This window comes from Panthera pardus, unplaced genomic scaffold (assembly GCF_024362965.1).
Source record: "Panthera pardus isolate Hobbes unplaced genomic scaffold, ASM2436296v1 HiC_scaffold_27, whole genome shotgun sequence".
Classification (NCBI taxonomy): Eukaryota; Metazoa; Chordata; class Mammalia; order Carnivora; family Felidae; genus Panthera; species Panthera pardus.
This window is the reverse complement of record NW_026526843.1, coordinates 119,060,748-119,087,609: the sequence shown is the minus strand read 5'-3', so window position 1 is coordinate 119,087,609 and position 26,862 is coordinate 119,060,748. Positions and strand designations below refer to the sequence as shown.

The following is a 26,862-nucleotide window of genomic DNA, read 5'->3' as shown; positions in this document are numbered from 1 at the left end:
AAATTTTTAAAAGCATCACAACACTGATGGGATAGCAAGGAAGCACACGGGGCTCGAACTCACAAACCACAAATTCGTGACCTGAGCCAAAGTTGGACGCTGAACCGACTGAGCCACCCAGGCGCCCCTGTGGTGGTTTCAATAAAACGTTTTACGGACAGACTCATCTAGCACCTTCAATTTGTTTCAGCCGGCGTGTTGGGTTGAATCACCTAATCTTCCCTGTGGCCAGAAATAGAACCCACATTAAGACACTTACCCATGACAGATTTAAGAAGACAAGAAGAAAATAAGGATATTACGGGTATAAATTATATAGTAGAAGGAAAATCTAATGGCTGCATAATCAAACCCACATCCGTAAAATACACATTAAGGTTTTTTAAGCCCTATGTTAGCTCAAAAGGAAAACAGCATTAACCCGAACAGTGTTTTAGCCATAATGTCATGAAGTTAGAATTTGAACACGAGATATTAACAAACAAAACTACCAAAGGACTGGAATTTTAAAACTCTCTTTTAAGTGGGTTTGGGGAAGGACGCCTGGGTGGCTCAGCCGGTTCAGTGTCCGACTCTTGCTTTCGGCTCAGGTCACGATGTCGCAGCTCATGAGTTCGAGCCCCGCATTGCACTCTGCGTTGACAGTGTGGGCCCTTCTTGGTATCCTCTCTCTCTCCCTCTCTCTGTGTCCCTCCCCTACTCACTCTCTCTGTCTCTCTGTCAGAATAAATAAGTAAACTTAAAAAAAATAATAATAAAATTAAATAAATGGCTTTGGGTAATGGAAAAAAAAGGAAACCAACACAAGACAATAAGTCAATCACCATTTCAAAACTTTGGGGATATAACAAAGTTTTGGAAGCAGAGGGGGACTGATCTTTTTGGAATGAATTTAGTTTTTATATAATGAATGAAGCACTAGACTGAGAAATTTATAAAGAGAAACGTAAATCTCAGGAAGCAAGAAAATGTTCCCAGCATTTATATTGTCCCGTGCATTTCAGACACATGGACCCCCTTGCTGTTCAGGGATTGGAATCTCCCTCAGGGCCTTTGCACCGACTGTTCCCTCTGCTGGAACTTATAATGCCCACAAATAACCTTCACTGACTACTTCTGCTCTCCCTGGTCTGTGTTCACATGTCGCCTTGTCCTGGGCTCTTTATCACTTTTAATTCTTCATCCTGTTTGACTTTCATCGCACGTGCAGTGACACGTGTATTTCGTACACACGCGCGTGTATGTATTTTCCGTGTCTGCCCACCGATACGCCCCACCAGCTGAAAGATCTCACTATGGCGTCCATTGTTTCTGAGTGCACCTGTTAGAACGCTGTGTGTGCCACAAGAGTTCTCAATAAATATTTTTCAGGAGTGTGTGCCACGTAGCAGAGATTTCGTTTTCTGGGGGGAATATTTTGTTTCACATAAACCACTGGAAAGGACAAGAGAAAGAAAGATAAATGTGCACGTACCCAAAAGTGACTTTAAAATGGTTCACTACTGATGAAAACCAGTGGGATTTGCAGTGGTCTAAGCAAATACATCTCAAATGCAGAACGAAAGGGACTATTCCAGGGGGAAAAAACAAAACAAAGCACGCACTACCAAAATTTAGAAAAACAGCACAAATGTCAGGAAATCAGTTTCCGTGACGAAATTTGGAATGACCCGCCTCTGCATAAAAAATGCTCGAGCACAGAGAATTAATTCTCAAGTAGGTTCTCTGAAGCCTTCTAGGGTCCCTTGAGGTATTGATATGATTCAGAGCTTGGGGCAGGGAGAAATCCATCCACAGAATTTGTGAGCGCCTCAGAAGAATCATTAAAAATTCTATTTAGAGGGGCGCCTGGGTGGCTCAGTCGGTTAAGCGTCCGACTTCAGCTCAGGTCATGATCTCATGGTCCGTGAGTTCGAGCCCCGCATCGGGCTCTGGGCTGACGGCTCGGAGCCTGGAGCCTGCTTCCGATTCTGTGTCTCCCTCTCTCTCTGCCCCTCCCCCGTTCATGCTCTGTCTCTCTCTGTCTCAAAAATAAATAAACGTTAAAAACAAAATTTAAAAAAAAATTCTATTTAAAAACCGCAGCAAAAGACTTTGAATTTGCAGGAACATTCCAATAGCGTCGGTCACTACATCACAAAAATAATGCACGTGACGACGTGAGGTTCATTTTAGGAATGTCAGGTGCACGCTGTGGGTCACACCTGCTGTTTCGGTTCCGGGGTGTTTTTGTTTTTGTTTTTGTTTCGTTTTATGTTTGTTGGTATTGTTTTTTATCTATTTATTTCTTGGTAGGTTTGGTTGTCATTATGACTGACAGAAGAGGAATTCAAATGCGATGTATTTTCTGTGCGCGATCAAGAGAAAATTGGATATTCTGTGACTCATGCTACCAGCCCCATACTTTTCACAGCGAACGTGCCTAATTATGGGTTGCGATATCTCTTCGGGTTAATTTATGCACGCCTATTTCTTGTTTCCAAGAAGCAAAAAATAAGGCAAGACACCGGGGCTGCGGAAAACTGGTAATTGTAGCTGTCAGTGTTGCTGGTGCCATATCCGCGTTCACACAAATTTAGAGACTGAAGACAAGGTATTTGGGTCCGACCTCTTTTCTGCACCCCAGTGACAGACACGTGCAAGGGGTGGGTGGTCCAGAACAGAGTGCCCCCCCCCCGGATGTGCAGTTTCAAAGCTGCTATAAAAGTCACGTCTCCCGGAAAACCTAACCCTTTCCCCTTATCTGTGTTTGTCACTTAGAACGTCGTTTACTGAGTTCGTGTTGTAAAGTCCGTGCTTTGCTTCATTTTGTAATTTTTTAAACGTTTATTTATTTTTGAGAGAGAGACAGAGCGTGAGCTGGGGAGGAGGAGACAGAGAGGGAGACACAGAATCCGAAGCAGGCTCCAACGTCTGAGCCATCGGCACAGAGCCCGATGCAGGGCTCAAACTCATGAACTGCGAGATCATGACCTGAGCTGAAGTCAGATGGTTAACCAGCTGAGCCCCCCAGGCACCCCATCCTTTCATTTACTTTAGTGGCTGTTGCCTACGTGGTGGTTTTTCCCCGAGAAAGATTTAAGGATTGCATTTGCTCAGAGGGGATGTCTCGGGTCTCAGCAAATGTCCACTTCCTCTGTCTCCCACGGTCAGATCCGAAGTCAAGAGCTCACTCTCCCAGGACAGAATGATTCATCCTTTCCTTTCTTCCCCACATCCTTGAGTCAAGCTGGAAATGTCAGCCTCGGGTCGTGACATGTCTCCGGTGAAGGCAACGGAAGGGAAGGCGTTTTCCACTTGGCTTGTTTCTGATGGAAATGAACCAGCCGTGAAGATAGGGGGTGGGGAGAGCAGGAAGAAGTCCCCGGGTGATGCCTGGTAAACCTTTCGCTTCCGAATTCCCTTTGGGAGGAACAGACATCCACGGTGACGATTCAGGATCAAATAAATGTTCTCCCCAACAGAGACAAACACACAACCTCAGTTTTGAGCTCATGCTATTCTGTCTTCCAGCATATTCTTGGGGTACCTGGGGGGCTCAGTCGGTTAAGCATCTGACTTCAGCTCAGGTCATGATCTCACAGTTCGTGACCTTAACCCCTGCATCAGGCTCTGCACTGACAGCTCGCAGCCTGGAGCCTGCTTCAGATTCCGTGTCTTCCTCTCTCTCTGCCCCTCCCCTGCTCGTGCTCTGTCTCTCTCAAAAATTAATAAACATTAAAAAAAAAGTTTTTCAAAGTACAAGTGTATTCTCAGTCCTCTGAGTCTTGGGTGGAAAATATCTGGAACTGCTATGTGATTCATCTCGACATAGGATTTTGCTCGTGATACTACGTTATGCCTTAGGATATGTCCCAAATTACTATACACGCAATGGCCAGGAGAAAGTCACTGATGTCAGTCTCCATTTCTAATTATTATGGGGCTCCACTGTGAAAAAAAAAGTCAAATCACGGGCACGCCTGAGTGACTCAGTCAGTTTAAACATCTGACTCTTGGTTTCGGCTCAGGTCACGATCTCATGATTTCGTGAGTTCAAACACCGCATTGAGCTCTGTCCTGACACAATAGAGCCCGCTTGGGATCCTCTCTCTCCTTCTCTCTCTGCCCGTTTCCCTTGCTCTCTCCCTGTCTCTCAAAATAAATAAATCAATTTTTAAAAAAGGTAAACATTGTTTTGAAAAACTCAAATCCTATAAAGCTATTTCTTTCGTACTTGTCTAGTGCAGGGAAATGAGACCACTGTGAATTCACAAGCTGACAAAAACCTTGGAATACAAACACCTAATGTGAACGAAACATCCACAATGATTTCGATCCCATTGACTGGAAACTGACAAACGAACTGCATGACCCCCTCCTGGCTGTGAGCTTCTTTAACCAGGCATAGAATTTCTATCTTGTTCATCTCTCCTACTATTTGTCACGTGCCAGGGGATAAACACACATTTGGTCAACAATTCACCGAGGGGAGGGTCTTACGAGTCCCACAGAGCAGGTAGGAAACTGAGGCAGGGTTCTGGAGTCAGGCAGCAAAGACCAGCACAGCTGAGCAGAAACCACGGATGAGGACAGGAGACAGGAAATGGGCGAAAACATGAAGACAGGAAAACCAGAAGAGTCTCTTGGAAGCATTTTGCCCGACACCACATCTTTCCTCTTCATTCAAATAACGGGCGCATCCTGGACAGGTGGAGACAGTCACCTGCCCAAGCCCACTCCCACCATGGACCCTTCCCGGACCCTCTGGGACTCTGCGTGATCCAGGGGATCCCTCCAATGCTAAGGGCCCTCGAGGGTGCTCTGGCAATATGGCCAGAGCCCGTTGTGAGTGCCCAGTGCCCATGTCAAAGAAGTGGCAACACATATTTAGCATTGTAGTGGGTCAAATGGAGGCCCCAAAACACACGGATCCAGATCCTGGCCCTGAGGAACCTGGGAATGGGGTCTCACTGGGGAATATGGCCTTTGGAGATGTGGGTAAGTGAAGGATCTGAGATGAGCTCATCTGGATGAGGGGGACCCTGAATCCAATGACAGGTGTCCTTGTGAGAGACACAAGAGGAGACACAGACACAGCAGAGAAGCCACGTGAAGGTGGAGTCAGAGATGGGAGGGATGCGACCAAAAGTCCAGAGATGCCTGGAGCCCAAGAAGCTGGAAGAGGCAGGAAGGACCCTCCCCTGGAGGCTCTGGAGGGACCACAGCCCTGCCTGGATATTACCAGCCCTGCCTGGATCTTATTGACCCTGCCTGGATCTCAGTGGTCCAGCCCTGCCTGGGTCTCAGTGGCCCTGCCCCTCCTGGATCTCAGTGGTCCAGCCCTACCTGGATCTCTCAGTGGCCCTGCCCCTCCTGGATCTCAGTGGTCCTGCCCCACCTGGATCTGAGGGGCCCTGCCCTGCCTGGATCTCAGCAGCCCTGCCTGGAACTTAGCAGTTCTGCCCCTCCTGGATCTCAGTAGTCCTGCCCCTCCTGGATCTGAGGGGCCCTGCCCTGCCTGGATCTCAGTGATCCTGCCCTGCCTGGATCTGTGTTCGTACCCCACCTGGATATCAGGGGTCCTGTCCCTCCTAGATCTCAGGGGTCCTGCCCCTCCTGGATCTCACTGGCCCTGCCCTGCTTGAAAGTGCAGCACATGTAATTAGGGAGCACCAATTAGATCCTGTGGAAGCTGATGCTTTGGGGGAGGAAGGACTTTTTGGAGGGGAAAAGAGAAAGCACATATATGAACCCCCCCCCCACCCTGCACTCCTTTGAAATAGCAGCAAACACACTCATTCTAAACCTAAAGGCAAAGAAGAACCAGACGTAATAGCAAAACATTTATGGATAATAGGGAAATAAGCTTAAATTCTCCTGAGAGGGAGCAAATGCTGTCCGCATATCCCCCTCTGGTGGCCAGGAGGACTCACTGCGGGCTTTGGGCTGTGGCACCAAAGCTGGAAAATGTGGAAAATTCATACACAGGACACCTGCCATTGGATTTAGGGGCATCCAGGATGAGCTCATCTCAGATCCTTCACTTACTCCCATCTGCAAAGGCCATGTTCCCAAGTAGGACCCCATTCCCAGGTTCCACAGGGTCAGAATGTGGATGTGTGTTTTTTCGGGGGGCCACCATTCGACCTGACCCATGAGAGTGGGGGAGGCTCTGGAGACCATTTGTAGACCCTCTGACTTCCGGTCAGGAATGGGATGCTCCGGTCGTGAACGCCTGGCCCTTGACTACTGTACGAATCCCAGGAAGCTATGTCCCTGCACAGCCACCCCTTCTCTGCACGGTCCCCGCAATGACCCGCACCCTTTGTGTCTGTCCCCTCTCCCAGGTACAACATACAGTGATTGACGACCCACATCCGTGAAATGCGTTGTCCCTCCCTTTCATAAAAAGCAGACTTTTATTTTTTAAAAAGAGTTCTACTCAATGCTAAACCCGTCAGTTCCCGTAATCTGCATACGTGGTAAACCCCAATCTGAGAGTGATGGGTCCTGGCTCGTTAAAAGGTCAGTTACAATGTGACACGCTCATAGGTAAACATACCAGTGGATAGGGGTCTCTCAAGGCCACTGTTTCCATGCACAATAATGGAAATTCAGCCATCAGACGAAAGTCGGGACTTGACTTCTGGTCTACCTGGGACACTCAGATAACATTTTTCATTCATTTTTTTTTTTTTTAAGTTCTTAATTAAATTTCAGTTAGTTAGCATATACTGTAACATCAGTTTCGGGTGTACGATGTAGTGATTCAACACTCACACACCCACCCTGCGCTGATCACAAGTGCACTCCTTAATCCCCATCACCTGTTTTACCCCTCCCCCCATCCACCTCCCTCTGGTAACCATCAGTTTGTTCTCTGTAGTTAAGAGTCTGTTTCTTGATTTCCTCTGTCTCTTTTTTTTCTGCTACGTTCATCTGTTTCATTTCTTAAATTCCATATATGACTCACTGATCTATTTCTCTTAGCATAATATACTCTAGCTCCATCCACATAGTTGCAAATGGCAAGATTTCATTCTTTTTCATGGCCGACGAATACTCCATTGTATATATATACCATATATCATCTTTATCCATTCATCCATCGATGGACATTTGGGCTCTTTCCATACTTTGGCTATTGTCAATAGTGCTGCTATAACATGGGGGTGCATGTGTCCCTTCGAAACAGCACACCTGCATCCCATGGATAAATGCCTAGTAGTGCAATTGCTGGGTCATAGGGTAGTTCTATTTTTAGTTTTCTGAGGAACCTCCAGACTGTTTTCCAGACTGGCTGCACCAGCTTGCATTGCCACCAACAATGCAAAAGAGATCCTCTCTCTCTGCATCCTCCCCAACATCTGTTGTTGCCTGAGTTGTTAACGTGAGCCATTCTGACAGGTGTGAGGTGGTAGCTCATTGTGGGTTTGATTTGTATTTCCCTGATGATCAGTATTTTTTTCCCTTTAACTCAGCTGATATGTCAGTAGTTATTCTGAAAGGTCTTGGAGATGTGTTTGTTCATGTGTTCTGTTTTATTACCAGCATTCTTGATGCCTGGGCTTAACCTTCATTGTTGGGAAACTTCCATGATAATAGTTAATATTCCTCAGGTGCGTTCTCAGCTAGTGAGGACCTGACATGCTGGGGACCAGGAAGCGGAAAGAGGAAAAAGGTCCAGATCGTCACCCGGGAAGGTCTGGAAATACGAAGGTGAGCTTTGCCTAGATTTTCTTTTCTCAAGTGCAGGGTATTCCATTTAGGGGCCCCGAACCTGTAAACAACGTGGAGCTGGCAAGACCACACCACGGTTAATAGTCCTGCCGGTTTGAATAACGACTCCAGACTTGCATTGTGATTCCTAGCAGATGGTCAGAGGCCATTAAGCAAGCTGGCTGAAAACCACAATAAATCCTTGTGAGCCACAGGGCAGAGAGACACCGGGTGTTTCCACGACAGGAGGGACTCTTTATGCACCAGAAAACAAGGAGCCAGATGGGGTTGGCCTGTCACAGGCCCTACGTTGTCCATCCGGCATGAGCTTCCTCTGGCCTTCGTTGCCTCAAGCATCCGATGCGGATCTGTATCTCCTCCCACGGGCTGACTTCGTCCATGCCTTTCTTCCACTCGCCACCTGTCCACATTCTTCACATGCATCCTGCCCTGCCCTGGGGTGTCTCTCTTTCCAAAACGATGTTGAAGGCCTAACCCCCAGGTCCTGTGAATGGGGCCCTATTTAGACACAGGGTGTTTGCCTATAATGGCATCAAGATGAGATCACTGGGGAGGGCCCAAGTCCAATGTGACCGGTGTCCTTACAAGAAGAGAAGAGACAGAGTTAAAGACCCACAGAGAGGAGACATCCGTGCAAATGCATGGATGTAGAGGGTATGTGCTGTGGACGTGCAAACACAGATAGGGTGTTGTGTCCCCAACCGAGGGACACCAACAATGGCTGCCCAACACACGCGTGTAGCACGCTCCCTCCGAGCCTCCGAGGGGAATCATGTCGTCATCCACGACATTCAGACCCTATTTCTCTGGAGCTAAATCACTTGTAGGACCAAGGAAGCCAAACCTCACGGTGGTGGTGCTCACTCCTCAACCCCAGAGAAGCGTTAGCTCTCCGTCACTGGGGCGGATGGCTGCGTCACCCAAATGCACTCTTCCTTAGTGATACACGTGGTCAGGTTCCATCCTTTCTAGAATCATGTCGCCATCACGGAAACAGAAAGAACGCATCGTCCTTTTCACCCCCTGGGGGTGTGGACGATCCTCCCGTTAAAGCACGGTCTGTGCCTTCCACGGTTACCAATTCTTGTCTACCCTCTCGGGCAATTCCTACTTCTTTCTTTCTACCTAGGTGTGAAATTTGCACCAGGTGCAAAAATTGAAGCCTGTATCTATCACGCATCCCTCCACAATGCTCCCCCTCCTCCCCTTGGGGATCAGTACTGCCTTGTCCTCTGTGTGCACTTACTTATTCTAGGTCTCGTGTAGACATAGGACCATACCATGCACGGTCTTCTGTGTGTCCTGTCTCTCACTTAATGCCACGTTGAAATGCTTCCAAGATCTGTCACGTTGTAGCCCGTGCCAGGGTGGCAGTCCTTTTCCTGCGTGAGTAGCATTCCACTGTAGGCATAGACCACGTTCTGCTTCGGTGCTCATCCATCCGAGAACATTTGGGTTGATTCCGCCTTTTGGCTACTGTGAATCATCCGGCTGCGACCAGGGGTGTGCTGGTTTTATTTCAATACCTGGTTCCATTTGGGGTGGGGGATGGGGCATATCCTTAGCAGTGGAAAGGCTGAGTCATAGGGGGACCCTACGTTGTGAACATTTTAGGCACTGGCACGCTCTTTCTTGATCACCACCTGACATTCTGGACCCCGGCTCCTGGGTCCGATCCTATTGCCATCACCTCCCAAGCCCTATGTGCCCACGTTCAGCTCACAACCCGCTGCCTACAAAACCAACTGACCCTTTTGTGTCTTCCCCTGGCCACGGCAGACACATCTTATGCTCCCATTTCCACAGTTCACCTTGAGATGATCATCTCCTCCAAATCTACATCATTCTCCAAATCGACATTCTGTGCTGTGTTCCTGACCTTGGCCGACGGACCTTCCATCCCCCTGACTGCCTCCAAGTAGGGACCTGCACATCTCCCTCGTGTGCATCACTAATTTCTTCTCATGAATGACAGACTCCGCACCCAGGTCAACACATGTGACCACCTCAGTCACTGCCTCTGTCATTTCTGCCACCAACACCTTGGATCATTCCAGTACCACCCAAGGTGGCTCCTGTGTCCTCTGTCCTCCATGCCTGCAGAAGAGAAGCCATTCACAGGCATTTTTCTGAAAACACGTTCAAGATGCGTGTTTCCATGTTGGCCTCCCCAACAAGGTGGCCGATATGATCTTTTTCTTAATGCTTATTTATTTTTGAGATGGAGGGAGGGGAAGAGAGAGAGGGAGACACAGTATCCGAAGCAGCTCCAGGCTCTGAGCTGTCAGCACAGAGACCGATGCGAGGCTCAAACTCATGAACCACGAGATCATGACTTGAGCTGAAGTCGGATGCCCAACCGACTGAGCCCCCCAGGCATCCCTGATATGGTCATCTTTATTCATGCACCTGCCTCTGGACCCTAGAACAACATGTTGTATAGGATGGGCCTTCAATACACATTTATGAGCAGATCCAGGTATGTATACATCAAAGGCAAAGCAGCACACAGCATTCTGGGTAGATGCACTCTTCCTGCTTTGGGTGAGTTCACACACCAACACACAATTCCATTTTATACCAGCTCCCCACCCAGTCAGCTCCTGATTTACTCCCGGCTTCCACGTGAACATTCAAACTGGTGTCTACACGTTTTCTCTTTTCTCTAGTTAGGACGCAGATTTCCAGTCCATATTTCCATCCTGACTTTTTTTTTTTGACCCTGGTACTGTGTTATTCCGCGTTGGTGACTGAAAATTTTGAGGCTCATTTTCCTCCCGGAATTTGGAAAACCACTTTTATTTAAACTCTTATTCCATCTATCCAGATTCATTCATTCATTCATTCATTCATTCAGCAAAGTCAAGTTTTACGTAGGGATCTTGGATAAGGATAGAACTGCTTTCTTTGTGAAACGTAGCTCTTTTTGCTGTGAAATCTTGCTTTGTCTCATTTGTACGAAGATATATTCCTGTTATTTTCATCCTTTCTGTTTCCCCAAAGCCCTCCATTGTTTGATGGGAGACAGGGCAGACTATTTGCCCCCAAACACCCACGCGGTGCTTAGGACCTAATGGAGATGACTGAGGTCAGAAAACATGACAGCCGAATGCAGGAAGAGGGCAGAGCTGACACAGCTAGGCTGTAATTGTCATGCCACAGGCTTTTGTCATAGTCCCTGCTGTCCTGGTGGTACCCCCGGCCCTCCCCACTCCCCCCGCGGTCCTCACCTCCCCCCGTGATAATGACCCACTTGCATTAGACTCCCATCGTCCTCCCTGGCACATACACACCCTTATCGGAAGCCACCCCCTACCTCTCCTGTCTCAGCAAGACACTGTTTCTCATTTGCCAGTGGACGAGACGTGGCACCATATCAGATTCTGAATCTGAGTCGCTGTGGGTCCTGGGATTGTCGCTGAGGCCGCTGTGCGTGTGCTGGGGACCAGCTGCATGCTTTGTGTGTGGTTCGCGTCATGGCTGTGTTCTCTCCACCAGGAGACCAGCAGACATGGTGGCTGTGTCCACGCTTTCTACCTGCTTCTCCAGAAACTCGCGTCCTGACTATAAATCCGTGCATTTTCATATCTTTCTTCACTGTGTCGTTTGCATTTTGCAGGGGAAGCAACAGGCAGTGGGGCCAGAGAGTTGAAAGATAATACAGGATGAGACAGTGTTCCAGAAAGATTTGCTGGAGATCGGCACTTGTGCTCGATTATAGCTCGGACCTCACTCCAGTGGGATCTCAAGGGCTTCTAAGCTCTGGAACGTCCACTGAAACCCCCAATCTATACATACATACAACAGAACGTTACCCAGTCCTGAAAATGAAGGAAACCCATTTTCATCAACAAGGAAGGACCTGGAGGGCCATATGCTAATGACATAGGTCAGCCAGATCATGACCTGAGCTGAAGTTGGACGCTTAACTGACTGAGCCACCCAGGCGCCCTGCATGTGGAATCTTAAGTCACAGGTTCCGCTGTGGACGTACATTTTTAGCTCATTTGGGTCAATACCAAGGAATGGGATCCCTCCACCTTGTTGTAAAGGTGTGAGCTTTCACAGACTAAGTCCATTGCCTCACACGGATGCGGAATCATTCAAGGCTGGCTGGTGGCATATTCATCAGTAATGGCGGTCATTGGCTGGGTCTTGATAGGTAAAAACATCCCCCCTAAAGAAGAGGGGCAGATGGGTGGCTCAGTCAGTTGCGCTTCTGACTCTTCATTTCAGCTCAGGTCATGATCCCAGGGTCATGAGATCGAGCCCCTATCGAGCTCCATCTTGAGCTGGGATCCTGGTTAAGATTCTCTCTCTGTCTCCCTCTACTGCTCACTCTCTCTCTGTAAAATAAAAAATAATAATAATAATAAAATGTTCAAAATTTTTTTAAAAAAAGTCATCCCTCTAAAACACTGAGCTGTCTGGAAACCAAGGAATAATCTGAAGGTGAAACCAAGAATAGTTATAACAGACCAGTCTCTGGAAAGAGAGAGACAGAGACAGAGACAATAGAGCATGAGCAGGGGAGGGGCAGAGAGAGGGAGACACAGAATCCGAAGCAGCTCCGGGCTCCGAGCTGTCAGCACAGAGCCCGACGCGAGGATCGAACTCACGAAATGGGAGATCGTGACCTGAGCTGAAAGAGTCTTAAGCAACTGAGCCACCCAGGTGCCCCCAAACCCTCACTTTAAAAGGGAACAAGAAATATCACTTCTGTCTACACCACACTGGCTTTGTCCCAGCATGAAGGATTCCCACAGCCACACCAAGAAGGAAGTCAACCAGCTCGTCTGAAAAAGAAACAAGTACACAGAAAACCAGTCACTGCAGAAGAAGCAGATACCACACTCAACTAAGAAAAAAGCAAAGCAAAACAAAACAAAACCCAGGCAACATAAAAAAAACCTGCAGTCATTCAGATAAGGCTGTTCTGGACCCAGACTTCAAAACCACAAAGTCTTAGTGTTTCAATCACTTAATTAATTAAATTCAAGCTTACTGTAAAATGCTGGGGATGAGAAAGTACAGAGGACGAGCAGGCAGTAGGACCAAAAAAGGAAAAAGGAAAAAGGAAAAAAAGTGAAAAAAAAGTGTGTTATTTTTACATAACCTTAATCATTAGAGAAACTGGCTGAGAGGGTCCATGGGACTTCTCAGTCTGATCTTTCCAACTTCCTGAGAATTTGCAATTACTTCAAAATTACAAATTAAAAAAAGGGGGCAGAAATAAGAAATTCAATAATTAACTTTAAGATTTTTTTAAGTAGGGTCAACGCCCAGCACACAGCCCAACAGTCGGGGCTCAAACTCACGACTGTGAGTTCAACACCTGAGCTGAGCTGAAGAGTTGGAGTCTCAACCAACTGAGCCGCCCAGGAACCCTAATATTACACATTTTTAAAGACCTTTAAAAACAACACACCTCCCCCAATGAAAGAGGCCAGGGTTTCTTGGAGACAAGTCTGATGGTCGAGGACCAGAGCAGGAAACCCACAAATCTATAGCAACGTGAACCACACAATAAATCACAGCAGACTGCATAGTAACCCAAAGAATTAGGTAAATATCCACAAAGCCATACAGACATAATTACATGATTAAATAGACACATGGTAGGAAGAAACACATTTTTTTAACAACTTCAATTAATATATGTAAAAGGAATGTGCAAAATAGAAAAACAACACAGTGAAAAAAAAATAGTGCAGCCAAGACCCACGAATGAATGCCAAAATCAGACAGTGGAAGATTTTTTTAATGTTTATTTATTTATTTTTGAGAAAGAGAGACAGAGAGTGTGAGCAGGGGAGGGGAAGAGAGAGAAGGAGACACAGAATCCTGAAGCAGGCTCCACGCTCCGAGCTGTCAGCACAGAGCCTGACACGGGGCTTGAACTCACAAACTGTGAGATCATGACCTGGGCTGAAGTTGGACGCTTAACTGACTGAGCCATCCAGGCGAACCAACGTTTGTTTATTTATTGAAGTCGGACGCTTAACCGACTGAGCCATCCAGGCGACCCAACATTTGTTTGTTTATTGAAGTCGGACACTTAACCGACTGAGCCATCATTTGTTTGTTTATTGAAGTCGGACGCTTAACTGACTGAGCCATCCAGGCGACCCAACATTTGTTTGTTTATTGAAGTCGGACGCTTAACTGACTGAGCCATCCAGGCGACCCAACATTTGTTTGTTTATTGAAGTTGGACGCTTAACCGACTGAGCCATCATTTGTTTGTTTATTGAAGTCGGATGCTTAACCGACTGAGCCATCCAGGCGACCCAACATTTGTTTGTTTATTGAAGTCGGACACTTAACCGACTGAGCCATCCAGGCAAAGCAACATTTGTTTATTTATTGAAGTTGGACGCTTAACCAACTGAGCCATCCAGGCGACCCAACGTTTGTTGTTTATTGAAGTCAGACACTTAACCGACTGAGCCATCCAGGCGACCCAATGTTTGTTTGTTTATTGAAGTCGGACGCTTAACCAACTGAGCCATCCAGGCGACCCAACGTTTGTTGTTTATTGAAGTCAGACACTTAACCGACTGAGCCATCCAGGCGACCCAACGTTTGTTTGTTTATTGAAGTCAGACGCTTAACTGACTGAGCCATCCAGGCGACCCAATGTTTATTTATTTATATTTTAAAGAGAGACAGAGACAGAGAGTGAGAGAGGAGGGGCAGAGAGAGAGAGGGAGACCCAGAATCCGAAGAAGGTCCCAGGCTCTGAGCTGTCAGCACAGAGCCCCCCTCTGTGTCTGTACTCAACATCCACATCTCCTTTAGGAACCTTTTCCTCTTGGGGATGGGGCGTGGCTGTGTCTCCACCCGGGAGCCTCCCTGGGTGTCATTCATCTGGCCACAGGGCTGTTGTTTCCTAGCTGTGAAATTCTGCAGGGACCAAGGCGTGCCACTCACATGATCCGCGGCCTGCGGTTTGGTGTGCGAGGTTGCAGTGTGGAGTGGGCCAAGGGCCCCCAGGGAGTGGCTTCGGAGGGGAAGCTGAGTCACCACGGGGGCCGCCTTGGGGCTTCTCACATGCAGCGTCTCCCGTCCAGGCTGGGTGCTGCCTCAGAATGGTTCTGCACACAGCCCTGTGGGCCCCCAGCAGACAGGCTGTGCCAGACACAGCCCGTTTTCCACCTCCCATCCATCTGCACAGGTGAGGGGCGGGGGTCTGGGCGGTGAAGAAGGAGCTCGAATGTGCACCTGTGCCTTCCGGGGCCTGGCTCCAGGACACCCTTGCACCCCTGTCTCTGCAGCCCGGCCTGCTTTCCAGGGAGACCCCCCTGCCCCCACCCCACACAGACCTGAGCTCTCAGGACTTACTCCTCAGTGCTCAGCCACCCTCCCCGCCCCCCACCTCCAGCCTTGGTCACACCTATTTCCCCTTCAGACCTCAGGTCCCTCCGCCCATGAGTCCAGCCCAGGGCAGCTCCCCATTGGTACCCTTGGTGGCACTCACAGAATTCAGGAATTACTCTTCTGGATAGCGAACACAGGTTTTTCTGGTAGACTTTCAGACTTAACAGAGAACCTGAGAAGGCAGTACAGATAGTTTCCAAATACTCTGCCAACACAGTGTCCTCCACGGGGGCAAGCAGGTGCACTGGGTGACCTGGGCACAAGGGTGACCCAGGGATGGGCAGGTGTGCTGGCTGACATCACAGATACACCAGGGTCCTCGCTCCAGACCTCTCTCCTTCCACAGCCAAGCAGATTGTGGAGGGGGGAGACCTAGGAACTTAGAAAATCATTTGGTGCCCTTGTCACAAGTGACAAGCCGATATTGATACATTACGAGGTGCCTGGGGGTCACTCGGGTAAGCATCTGACTTTGGCTCAGGTTGTGATCTCACAGTTCGTGGGTTCGAGCCCCGTGTTGTGCTCTGTGCTGACAGCTCAGAACCTGGAGCCTGCTTCAGATTCTGTGTCTCCCTCTCTCTCTGCCCCTCTTCCCTGCACCTCAAGAATAACTAAACATTAAAAAAGTTTAAATAAAAGTAAAAAAATAAAATCAAGTATTTGTTTAAAATCCCGCTGGGCTGCACCTATCCCTCCCTCCTCGGGTCCCTTGCCCTCAACCCCGGGCAACCTTGGGCACCCGTCCAAGTGTTTGTAACTGTGCACGTTCGATTGGTTTGTCTGCCATTAGCAGGGACGCATGGAGGCTCACGGTTTACACGTCTGCATCCGGCCTCCTGACATGAGGACCCCACCCCTCTTGTCTCTACTTGTCACGCCCGAAGTACCACTTAAACGCTGACTCTTTAGCAATCCACATGGGAGGGATGAAGGAAATTATCTGGGTAAACAGTTTTAGAAGCTGAATTAATGAGAGAAGTGGTTGTCTTTCAAGATTTTTTTTTAATTTATTTTTTATTTTTTTATTTTTTAAATATTTTTTTTAATATTTATCTATTTTTGACAGAGAGAGAGACAGAGCGTGAGCAGGGGAGGCGCAGAGAGAGGGGGAGACACAGAATCCAAAGCAGGCTCCAGGCTCTGAGCAGTCAGCCAGAGCCCGACGTGGGGCTTGAACTCACGAACCTCGAGATCATGACCTGAGCCGAAGTCGGATGCTCAATTGACTGAGCCACCCAGGCACCCCTCAAGATTTTTTTTTAAATGTCTATTTATTTTTGAGAAACAGAAAGCCTGAGCAGGGAAGGGGCAGAGACAAAGGGAGACACAGAATCCGAAGCAGGTTCCAGGCTCTGAGCTGTCAGCACAGAGCCCGACGCGGGGCTCGAACCCATGAACTGTGAGATCAGGACCTGAGCCAAAGTTGGACGCTCAGCTCATGATCTCACGGTCCTGGGTTCGGGCCCCATGTCTGGCTCTGTGCGGACGTTCCGGGCCTGCCTAGGATTCTGCCTCCCTCTCTTTCAACCCGTCTGTCTCTCTCGAAAAGAAATAATAACTAAAGATTTTTAAATGTTACATCGAACTAAAAACGTTGCACAGCCAAGGGAATGATCACCGCAGGAAAGACAGGGAGCAGGAGGAAATATTTCGGAAGCCCCTTTCTGATCCTACAGGGCACGTACTCGGGGCCTGCTGACTACGTTAAAGAAAAATACAGGCATTGCCTGAACAGGCACTGCCCGAAATCAATTGACTATTTGCTTTAGGATAAAGGTTCTTCATTCTGGTTTATGGGTAAAAGTCAAGCAGTTTGTCTTAAGGATGCAAACACATTCCCTCGGCGTTGACCGTGATCGTATGAGTGTGTGGTTTCTGGCTCCCCAGGAGAACGAGAGGGACTCTCGGGTTGCTCGATCGGTGGGGTCTCGTGGGTTCTCTGCAGGAACCTTCACATCCCTGCTCCCGATGGCTGAGCCCCACTCTCCTTGTCGGCTACATAATGCTCAGCCCTCTTGAGGCAAACCTAGCCTCTCCGAGAGGCTCCCCGAGCCTCGAGCATGAGATTCTCTGTTTCCAAAGTTTGTGGGCTCTCTGTGCTTGTGTCGCCTTTCGTCGCACGGCCTTGGAAAGTCTGTGAACACGTGGGTCTAACAGCAGCGATTGGGCATTGTGTCCGGGTGATTAAATCCACGCACAAAATTCCCGGGTATGACGGAGGCTCCGTTCGGTTTCCTCACATTAACCAAACGAGCCCGGCATTGCCTGCCAATGTTGCGAATGTGCAACAGGTGTGATATTGTTTGCGAAACAGGAAGCCATTCTGCCAAAAAACTGAGCTCAAAGATGTGCGATTGTGCATTTGAGGTCAGTCTCAAGATAGGACCAATGATAAGGAGGGAAGTGTATATAAAAAAAATAAGTCACTTGATACATTTTCTTATTTTTAAAAATTTTTTAATGTTTATTTTTGAAAGAGAGAGAGGAGCACGAGTGAGGAAGGGGGGAGAGAGAGGGAGACAGAATCGGAAGCAGGCTCCAGGCTCCGAGCCATCAGCACAGAGCCCGATGCAGGGCTCAAACCCACAAACCATGAGATCATGACCTGAGCCGAAGTCGAATGCTCAACCGACTGAGCCACCCAGGTGCCCCTCAATTTATATACTTTAAAAATACAGGCAAAGGTGGATGAAAGAATCAGTTTGCCACCATTCAAGCTGGCACATTTTATGAAAGATCTGATTTTGACATAACCAGAATTAATTTTGTGAGATCATTCGCAGTTCCTTCCCTGGCGTAGTTTGTAACTCAGTATAAAACCCCACAACATGCCATGCACTGTGCCCTCCTGTGATGACCCTGGGTGCGAGCCCACTGGGGACTGAGTCCATTTACTGAGTCAGATTTACTGTCCTGCCATACGGGTCACGGAAGAAGCCAGTGCAAAAATTGGGTGGGTGTTCTCATTTCGGGTGATCCCATCCTGGCTCCGTAACTGCTCTCCACGAACCCTACCCCAACCTAAGGTTACCGCCCCTGGCTCTCAAATTCACTGTAATTTGTTCTGCTTTACAAAGAGCATGAAAATAATTAATCTTCTCAGCAAAATCAGGCGGCAGCCAGAGAGGGCATCCAACGCCGGCCTTGTTGGATTTGGGAGAATTTCAGCGTGAACTCACCAGCATTGTTTGCCCACCGCTGGGTCTCATCAGGTGAAGACACCACTTTCGAATCCTCAAAGGGGTCCAAACGCTTGCTATTGTCCCCCTGAATGGGTCAGGGGGGGCCCAGGTTGTATCGAAACCCCGGGATCTTAGTGTGCAGACATTTCCCTGCAAGGCATGCTGGGAAGTGTGGGGAGCACGTGGGGCCACCAGGGGGCACTGGCCGTTGCCCCAAACCCTCAGGACTCAGGTCCCCTGGGCACAGCCAGACAACAAAACCAATGCTGATAAATCACACATCCTGTCCTCGTCCTGGGAGCCATCAGTGCAGATTGGAGGCAGGGGGGAAAAAAGTTTCGATGAGGAATAAGATGGGATTCGGCACACCCATCAGGGTGGCTGACATCCAAACCAACCAAGAAAAGAATGGAAAATAACAAGGGTACCAGGGATGTAGACAGATGGAAACCTTTGTCCACCGCTGGACGCAACCCGTGGGTCCATCAACAGATGAGCGGATGAGCGAATGTGGTCCAGGCACACAGCGGAATATGGCTCAGCCCTGAGAAGCATGGACGTTCTGTACCTGCGATCATGCGAATGGACCCTGGGGACATCGTGGTGAGTGACATAAACCAGACACAGAAGGACGAACCCTGTGTGATCCCACATCTACGGCGTCCCTACAGGAGTCACATCTATAGACTTGGAAGTATATGCTGCTGGGGACAGGCTTCAGTGTTTCGTGGGGACCTAGCTTCAGTTTCTGGGGATGGAAAGTTCTGGACATGATGTCTTACCTCAGTTACAAGGAATCAGGGAGGTCCTATAAAACTACAAATCCCTCAGTAATGTACCCCTTTGTCCCTGGGGGTACAATCCCAATCCCTCCCTAGACAAGGCAGCCCTGAGTGGACTGTCCCAGCCCCTTTGAGCCTGGCCACATGGCTGGAGACAAGGGCACGGGGCTATCTGATGCTCAGGCACATACAGTGTGCAAAGCTGTGGTGAGGAGATTCAGGCTTCTGATGTGTCCATCACACAAGGGGACTGATTATCACTCTTTTATCTTGGGAAAATTAAGGATAGTGGCATCATTTGGAAGAGAATGTTCTGGGCAAAGGGGCCAGACCGGGCAGGTGGTCAAGCAAGGAGAAAAATGTCTGAGACAGCCCAGACAGGGTCACAGGAGGGAATGTGCTTTCTTAAGCCCCGCACGTATTTGTGGGGTGTTTTAAGGGATATTTTAAGAACACTTCCTCCTTGAAAACAAGGCTTATATGTGCCTCTTAAAAAGCAGAGAGATCCAATTTCAGGAAAATGCAATTGGTTTGTGCAATGCTGCCTGCACCTTGAGCCCATCAACGTCCTTTACAGAGCAGGGAGGGGACCCTTCTCAGTAGATGTGGACACCCCAGGCGTTTGGCGAGGCACCTGCCAGACATCAGGTGACCTCTCTGGAAGGCACCCTGCAACCTCGGAGGCACAGACGGGATGGGAAGGAGCTATGGTACGCAGGGTTCTGAGGTGGTCTCCAGATTTCCATCCCCTGGTGCACACACCCTGTATAATCCTCTTCCCTGGAGTATGACCTGGACCCGTGAGCATGGTGGATGTCACTCTTGGGACAATGCTACTAATCAGGTAACTTTGACTGCATCAGAGGGAGATTATCCGCGGTGGGCCTGACGTAATCAGAGGATCCCCTTAGGAGAAGGTGAATTTCACCAACAACAAGAATGAACTGGAAGAGAAATTCAATCTTCAGATGAGAACACAGCCCCGGCCGATTCTTTATTGCATTTTGTTGAGACCCTAAGAAAAGGACCCAGCTGACTCATGCCTAGAATCCTGATCCACCGCCACTGTGAAATAATACATCTGTATTGTTCTAAGCTGCTAAGTTTGGGAGGACTTTTGTTACACAGAAATAGCTAACTAATACATCAGCTCAGGATTGGCAGAGCTGAGGTGGAGGAGGGTGACCAGACGTCCATTGCATGGGGTCTCCACTGAAGGATGAGGCAGCTGAGCATTTTATACCTGGGCTCTGTACCCTTCTAACTGCCCATTTCCCAGGAACTGTAGGGTAGAAACTCACCAGAGCTAATCAGGGTAGAACTTTCCAAGTCAGTGGCCCAGCCGGGAGAAAGGAAACAAGGATGTGTTATTTCTTCCTGACGCCCACACTACACGTCTGTTTCCACTTTGGCAGGAACCAGAAAGATCCCATATGGAGAGAAAACAGGGAAAGGAGGACATGTTAGCCAAGGGCATGACACCGGGTTGTAGAGTGTCCCCTCAAAATTCACATGCACTCAGAGCCTCGAAAGAGGGTGTTATTTGGAAATAGGATCTTTGTGCACGTAATTAGTCAGGATGATATCCTACAAGGTTGGATCCAATAGGACTAGTGTCCTTATTAGAAGACCATGTGAAGACACAAGGTGGAGGTTGAAGAGATACATCCACAAGCCAAGAGTGGCCAAAGATTCCTGGGAAACCACTGAGTCCCGAAACAGATTGTTCTTCAGGGAATCCATACGGAACCCTCCCTGCTGACAGCTCGACCTCGCATTTCTAGGCTCCAGAACTGAGAGAATACATTTCTCCTGCTCAAAGACCCCCATGGGTATTTTGTCATGGCAGTTGTTGGAAACAAATCTACGTCTTAACAATGGATTTGGATATCAAACATGATTTCCTCCTCTCAAGGGAATTTTGACCAAATAGCCAGTGAGTGTAACACCCAACATGCAAATTGCTCTGAATCACACAGCATGGACCAGTATAAATAGTCAACATGGCAAGACGACAGGTTAGTGCCCACAGATAATTATTTCAACCATCCCTTACCATGAATAAATCTCACAGAGCTGGAGAAAATGATTTAGGGTCCGGCCCCACTGAGATTCTCTATCTCTGTCTTGGGGCAAGAATATTTCAGAGTAGAGGGATAGTGGGAAGATTTCCCAACACCTCCCATCCACAAAGCAAGTGCAACTTCTTGGGGAGCCAGTTGGATCCCGGCGGCTGACTCTTTGATGTTCAAATATGACAACTACTGTGTAGGTGATTGAGAAGAAATCCCTATGGCAATCAGGCATATTCGGTAAATCTCCCACATCCCCTCCAGCTGGGGTCTGCTGGTGACGAATCATCCTCCTGTCCATTCACGTCTGTCCTAGGTCTTGTCCTCACCCGAGTCTGGTTATCATACGAGAAGCAAGGACCTTCTGGTTGCCAACACACCAACACAATTATTTTAATAGGTTTAGATGGACTTAATTGGACAAAAGGTGGCCTGAATGCTTGAGGAGTTCACTGTAAGTCCTGCATGACCAATATTATTGATGACAAAGGAAGCTTCTGCAGAAACAAAGAGGAGCTCCTTAAAAGAAAGGCAGAAGTCCATCACGTTTGGTATGTTAGCTCAGGCTGCAGTAACAGCATACCGTAGACGGGGGGTGTGGGGAGGGATGGCTTAAGCACAAATTTATTTTCTTGCTGCTCTGGAGGCTGCAAGGGTGAGACCCCGGTGTCAGCACAGTCAGATTCTGGGGAGGATTGTCTTCCTGGCTTGGACATGACCGTCATCTTGTGCATTTTCACATGGCAGAAGGAATGCGTTCATCTCTTCTTACAAGGACAGTAAACGCACCCTCGTCTGACCCTAATCACCTCCCAAAGACCCCACCTCTGAACCTCATCCCACTGGGGGAGGAGGGCTTCCCCATGTGAACTCTGGGGGACACAATTCACTCCATGTACTCAGCCTCCCCCGTTGTTATAAACAGCATCATCCACATGCTCAAACCAGAATCCCGAGCGCATGCCTGACTCTTCCATCCCCTTCTCCCCCACATTCGGAACACTTTCAGGCTTTGTCCATTCTCTCCAAGGCACGTACTTCCAGTCTGCCCCATTTTCTCCATCATGGCGGCCACCAGCCAGGACCCAAACACCACCACCATCTTGGACCATGGTCACACTCGACTACATGCTCTCCCTTGCCCTTTCCTATCGTTCTCCAAGCATTGGTGCAGAGGCAGCCGCCATGACACCATCCATCCAGAGCCACTCACATGCCACGGGCTGTCGACAACCGCCTGGCACCCCAGCACCTCCTCCAAGACCACGTGCTCTCATGCCTCAACCTCTCCATTTCTCCCTCCCATCCCACCTGCCCTCCCCACGTCAGGCACACCAACCTTCCCCCGGGTCTCTGAACCCACTCAGTCCTTCCTGCCCTCCCATTGATGGAGCAGAAGAAATAATGATAGAAATGACAGAAGACAAACGTTGTCAGCCGAAGGAATCGTGGGGGAAAAAATGGTGACATCGGAGGTCTCACTGAAAACGTAAAACAGATCCGATCCTAGACACGGGCAGATGTGTCAAACCAGATAAAATAAAGGAAACTCTCCAAGGGTTTACGGGGAATGAAAATAACAGAAGGGTCCAGCTGGTCTGGTTTCATTTCATCTCGGACATAAGAAATGGCAGAGTTCTTTTGGATTTGCCCGGTAGTGATGGGGGGAAAATCGTTATTAAGAATTCCACAGGGGGGCACCTGGGGGGCTCAGTCGGTTAAGCGTCCAACTTCGGCTCAGGTCATGATCTCACAGTTGGTGGGTCCGAGCCCCGCATCAGGCTCTGTGCTGACAGCTCAGAGCCTGCAGCCTGCTTCGGATTCTGGGTCTCCCTCTCTCTCTATTCCTCCCCCGCTCATGCTCTGTCTCTCTCTCCCCTTCAAAAATAAATAAAAACATTAAAAAAAAAAAATTCCACAGGTTGGGGCACCGACTGGCTCAGTCGGTTAAACATCCGACTTCGGCTCAAGTCACGATCTCACGGTTCGTGGGTCCCAGCCCCACATCGGGCTCTGTGCTGACAGCTCGGAGCCTGGAGCCTGCTTCCCATTCTGTGTCTCCCTCTCTCTCTCTGCCTCTCCCCTGCTCACACTCTGTCCCTGTCCGTGTCAAAAATAAATAAACATTAAAAATAAATTAGAAAAAAGAATTCCATGGGGAAGACCATAGGGGAATGAGCTCTTTGTCCCCCAAATACCATGGCAATAATTTCAAATACAGTCCACTCAGACCATGGCTTTTCACTCAGTAATTCTGCAGTGTTCCAGTCATGCTCTGTACAGGGAACTGCTCTAGGGAATCTTGCAGTGAAACCGTCTATCCCTTAAATCAAACAATTTTTGTCACGGTTGACTATTTGCATCAGGAGCACTCAGAACATGGAAAGAGGGTTCCATTCTTAATCCGCACTTCAAAAATAAAATAAAATAAAATAAAACCATCAAAAACCGAAGGCAAAACAGATTATGATTTGCAAATGCCTTGCTAAAATCAGGGTGCAGAGAACGTATCTGTGCCCTCACATCTCTCAAGCCAAGGAACAGGAACAAAGTACCCTTAATAGGATTTTTTCAGACTATGACCACATAATTTGCATTTTCCTCTCCAAGGGACAAAACCAGAATTGGCTGATTTTCATTGGTTCAGTACTTTTCTCTGTAGATTAGTGCCCCTTAAAGAAGGGGGAACATCCTCCCACATTAATATTTAGAATTCAAAGCCTTTTTAAGAATCTACAATCCCCTCAAATGTCATATGCTACCAAAAAAAAAAAAAAAAAAAGACACGTCACATTTGTTTGGGAAAGACACCCATACCAGGCAGGGTATTTTAAGAACCTGGGCACCCATGACTGGGCTGATATGGGTCTTTTTTATGATTTCAGAAACTCAAGATGCTCCTTTCACTTGAGGGAAGATCCCGTCTAACACCTTGGACATGAGCTGGCGCGAACCAAACCCGCACAGAACAATCCCCGTGCCCTCTGTGCTCAAGGAGACCCGGAGAACCTGGTAAGCGTGGGCTGAGTGCAGGTGAGTGTGCCCGTGGCCTCTGTGTGCTCGCCATGCACCATCAATGAATCAGAGATCACATAAAACGTGTGCATCGACTCCCTCCGTCTCCACCAGAGCCCTGGCCAGGAAGATGCTTTTATGGCCATTGTTTTTTTAACAACAACATCGAGGCACATGATAAGTATATTAGCTATTATTTACATATATTGTATATTTTCATATATTACGCATGACCTCACATGCAAGGGCTTGGATATGCGTACAGACAGCATCAGAGGCGGGCAGAAGACATAACTGGTATTCACAACATGCTCGTGAGCTGTCGGAAAACCCACACGGCTCAGAATTGTGGAATCGGAAGGACCTTCCTTCCAGGCAGGAAACTGCTTTGCCCGGAATTGTTGTCGGCTTCTCCCTGCAAGTGGCCGTGGCTCTCACAGCCGTGGTGTCTGCGTCCCAGATTTCCCCCGAGAACTCAGAGTCTAGGGCTTGGTCATTACACTACATCACAGCAGAAGTCCCCTAGGGGTTGGCTGTGCTAATGTCACACGCTGTGTCCCCGACCAGACCCCCGCAGGGCTGTCCTCAGCCCCCTCGGACACAGCAGGTGGTCACATGGCAGGCTCCGTATTCGAATCTCCGTATCCTCTGTGCATTGACAGGCAGAGGCCATATAAAGAATAAAAAGCACTTTCCCAAAAACAAACAAACAAACAAACTGGTGGCATTCTTCTTGTCCTCAAAGGGGTCTCCCACGTGGATGTTTCACCCTGAGGTCCGTGCATGTCCCAGGGGACATGATACAGGAAACCAAGGCACCCTCACAATTAGGGATGAGGTCTGTTTGTACGTGTGCACCTGATGCAGGAAACTCGCCCGGAGTTTTTGTTCGCTGTGAAACATCTTTGCACCAACGGTTGTCAGGAACCCTGGAGAACAGGAGGCATGTGGCCGCCCCACACCCTATCCAGAGGCAAAGACAGACTCGTTCGAAAGCTCATCTGACGCAGACTGTCGTCCAGACGGGACCTCCGTGCACCTTCGAGTTTCCCTTCTTCAAACCTGGACGGGCGGGAAGGGGGCCCCGGACACGCGTGCAACCTGGGATGAGCGGTGGGGACCGGGCTGCTGCTCACGTCCGACCCCCCCCTCGCAGCCGAGCAGGGACCTCTCTGCATCAGGAAGACGCGTGACGCGTGCAGGCAGCTGGTCTGACCCGGAAGGCTCTGCGGGGACCTCGGCGCTCAGGCTGGGAAACCAAAGTCTGGACGGCGCGGTGACGTGTTTGGGGAACCGGAGCGCGTGTGAGCTCTCGCGCCTCCAATGGTGTCCCCACGACTGCGGGCCTTGCACGCAGGCACCTGCCTCAGCCTGGAGCCCTCCGCTCACACGTGTGCTCATGTGGGTAAAGGACACACGTATGCATGTGCACACGTCAGGGTCCTCGGCCCAGACACACACACACACGCACACACACGCACACACCCCTACGTCCTTTACAAACTGCTAAACACAGATAACCCACCACAACGTAGTTGGGAATATCTCCCCCGGACAGGTGCCCTCAGAAAGTTTGTTCTCTTTTGGTCAAACAGCGGCAGTGAGGACTTTCTTTTCTCATTATGTCAAATGCTTTCTTATTTACTTATTATACATGTTGTTATACATATCATGATATTTATGATATATTTACTATATATTATACATTATCGTATGTAATAAATGCATAGTAAATATATATCACATATATAATATAGTATATAATTATATATGTACAATTATATGTAATAAATGTGTTATATATAATTATATGTATGATTATGCACATAATAAACAAATCTTAAATATATATCACCTATATTATATAATACATAATACATGATAATAAATCCATTTATTTATTATATATAATTATATATAACATTATTACATTTATAATTATATACAATAAATCTATATATAGTTATATATAATATGTATGTAATTATATATAATTATATATACACGTATATATTTTTATATGTATATAAATTATATGTATATATTATATGTATATTTATGCATATAATAAATTATATATAATTTATTGTATATATAATTATTATATATATATAATTATGTGTATATTTATATATAAATATTTAATTATATATATTTATATATTTTTATGTATATATATACATTATATATGTATAATTATATGTATGACTATATATATATTTATAAATATAATTATATATATAATTATATGTATGATTATACATATATTTATATATAATTATATATATAATTATATATGATTATGCATATAATAAACAAATCTTAAAATAGATATCATGTATATAATATATAAGTATATAATAGATTTACTATATATAATTATAATATAATGTTATATATAATAATTATATATAATAAATCTATTATATACTTCTGTAATACTTATTTAACATTATAATTATATATAACAAATCTATTTATTATATACTTATATAATGTTATATATAATAATTGTATATAATAAATCCATTTATCATATGTAATTATATGTATGATTATGCATATAATAAATATTAAAATAAATATATACATATATAAATCCATAATAAATACATTGTATATTATATATATATAATAGTCTCTTATGCTTGCAAATCCCCCAAAGAGGTAGATTCTTGCCTTCAGAAGCATTTTGAACGTACCCCTTCT

General features: G+C 47.4%; 1 protein-coding gene across 3 annotated transcripts in view; it reads left to right on the top strand.

Moving 5' to 3' along the window:
• The window catches only part of DHRSX (dehydrogenase/reductase X-linked), a 216,274-nt gene that overhangs the window by 173,406 nt on the left and 16,006 nt on the right, over positions 1–26,862 (top strand). For 2 of the 3 annotated variants that reach the window (XR_008418333.1, XR_008418332.1), the window contains exon 7: positions 24,024–24,150. Coding sequence is in view for 1 of the 3 variants with exons in the window: in XM_053891867.1 (XP_053747842.1) it covers positions 24,024–24,080 (57 nt within the window). In the remaining 2 variants the exon portion in view is untranslated. Of the gene's footprint in view, positions 1–24,023; positions 25,231–26,862 lie in introns of those variants that run through there. The other variant, XM_053891867.1, reaches the window with a different exon arrangement.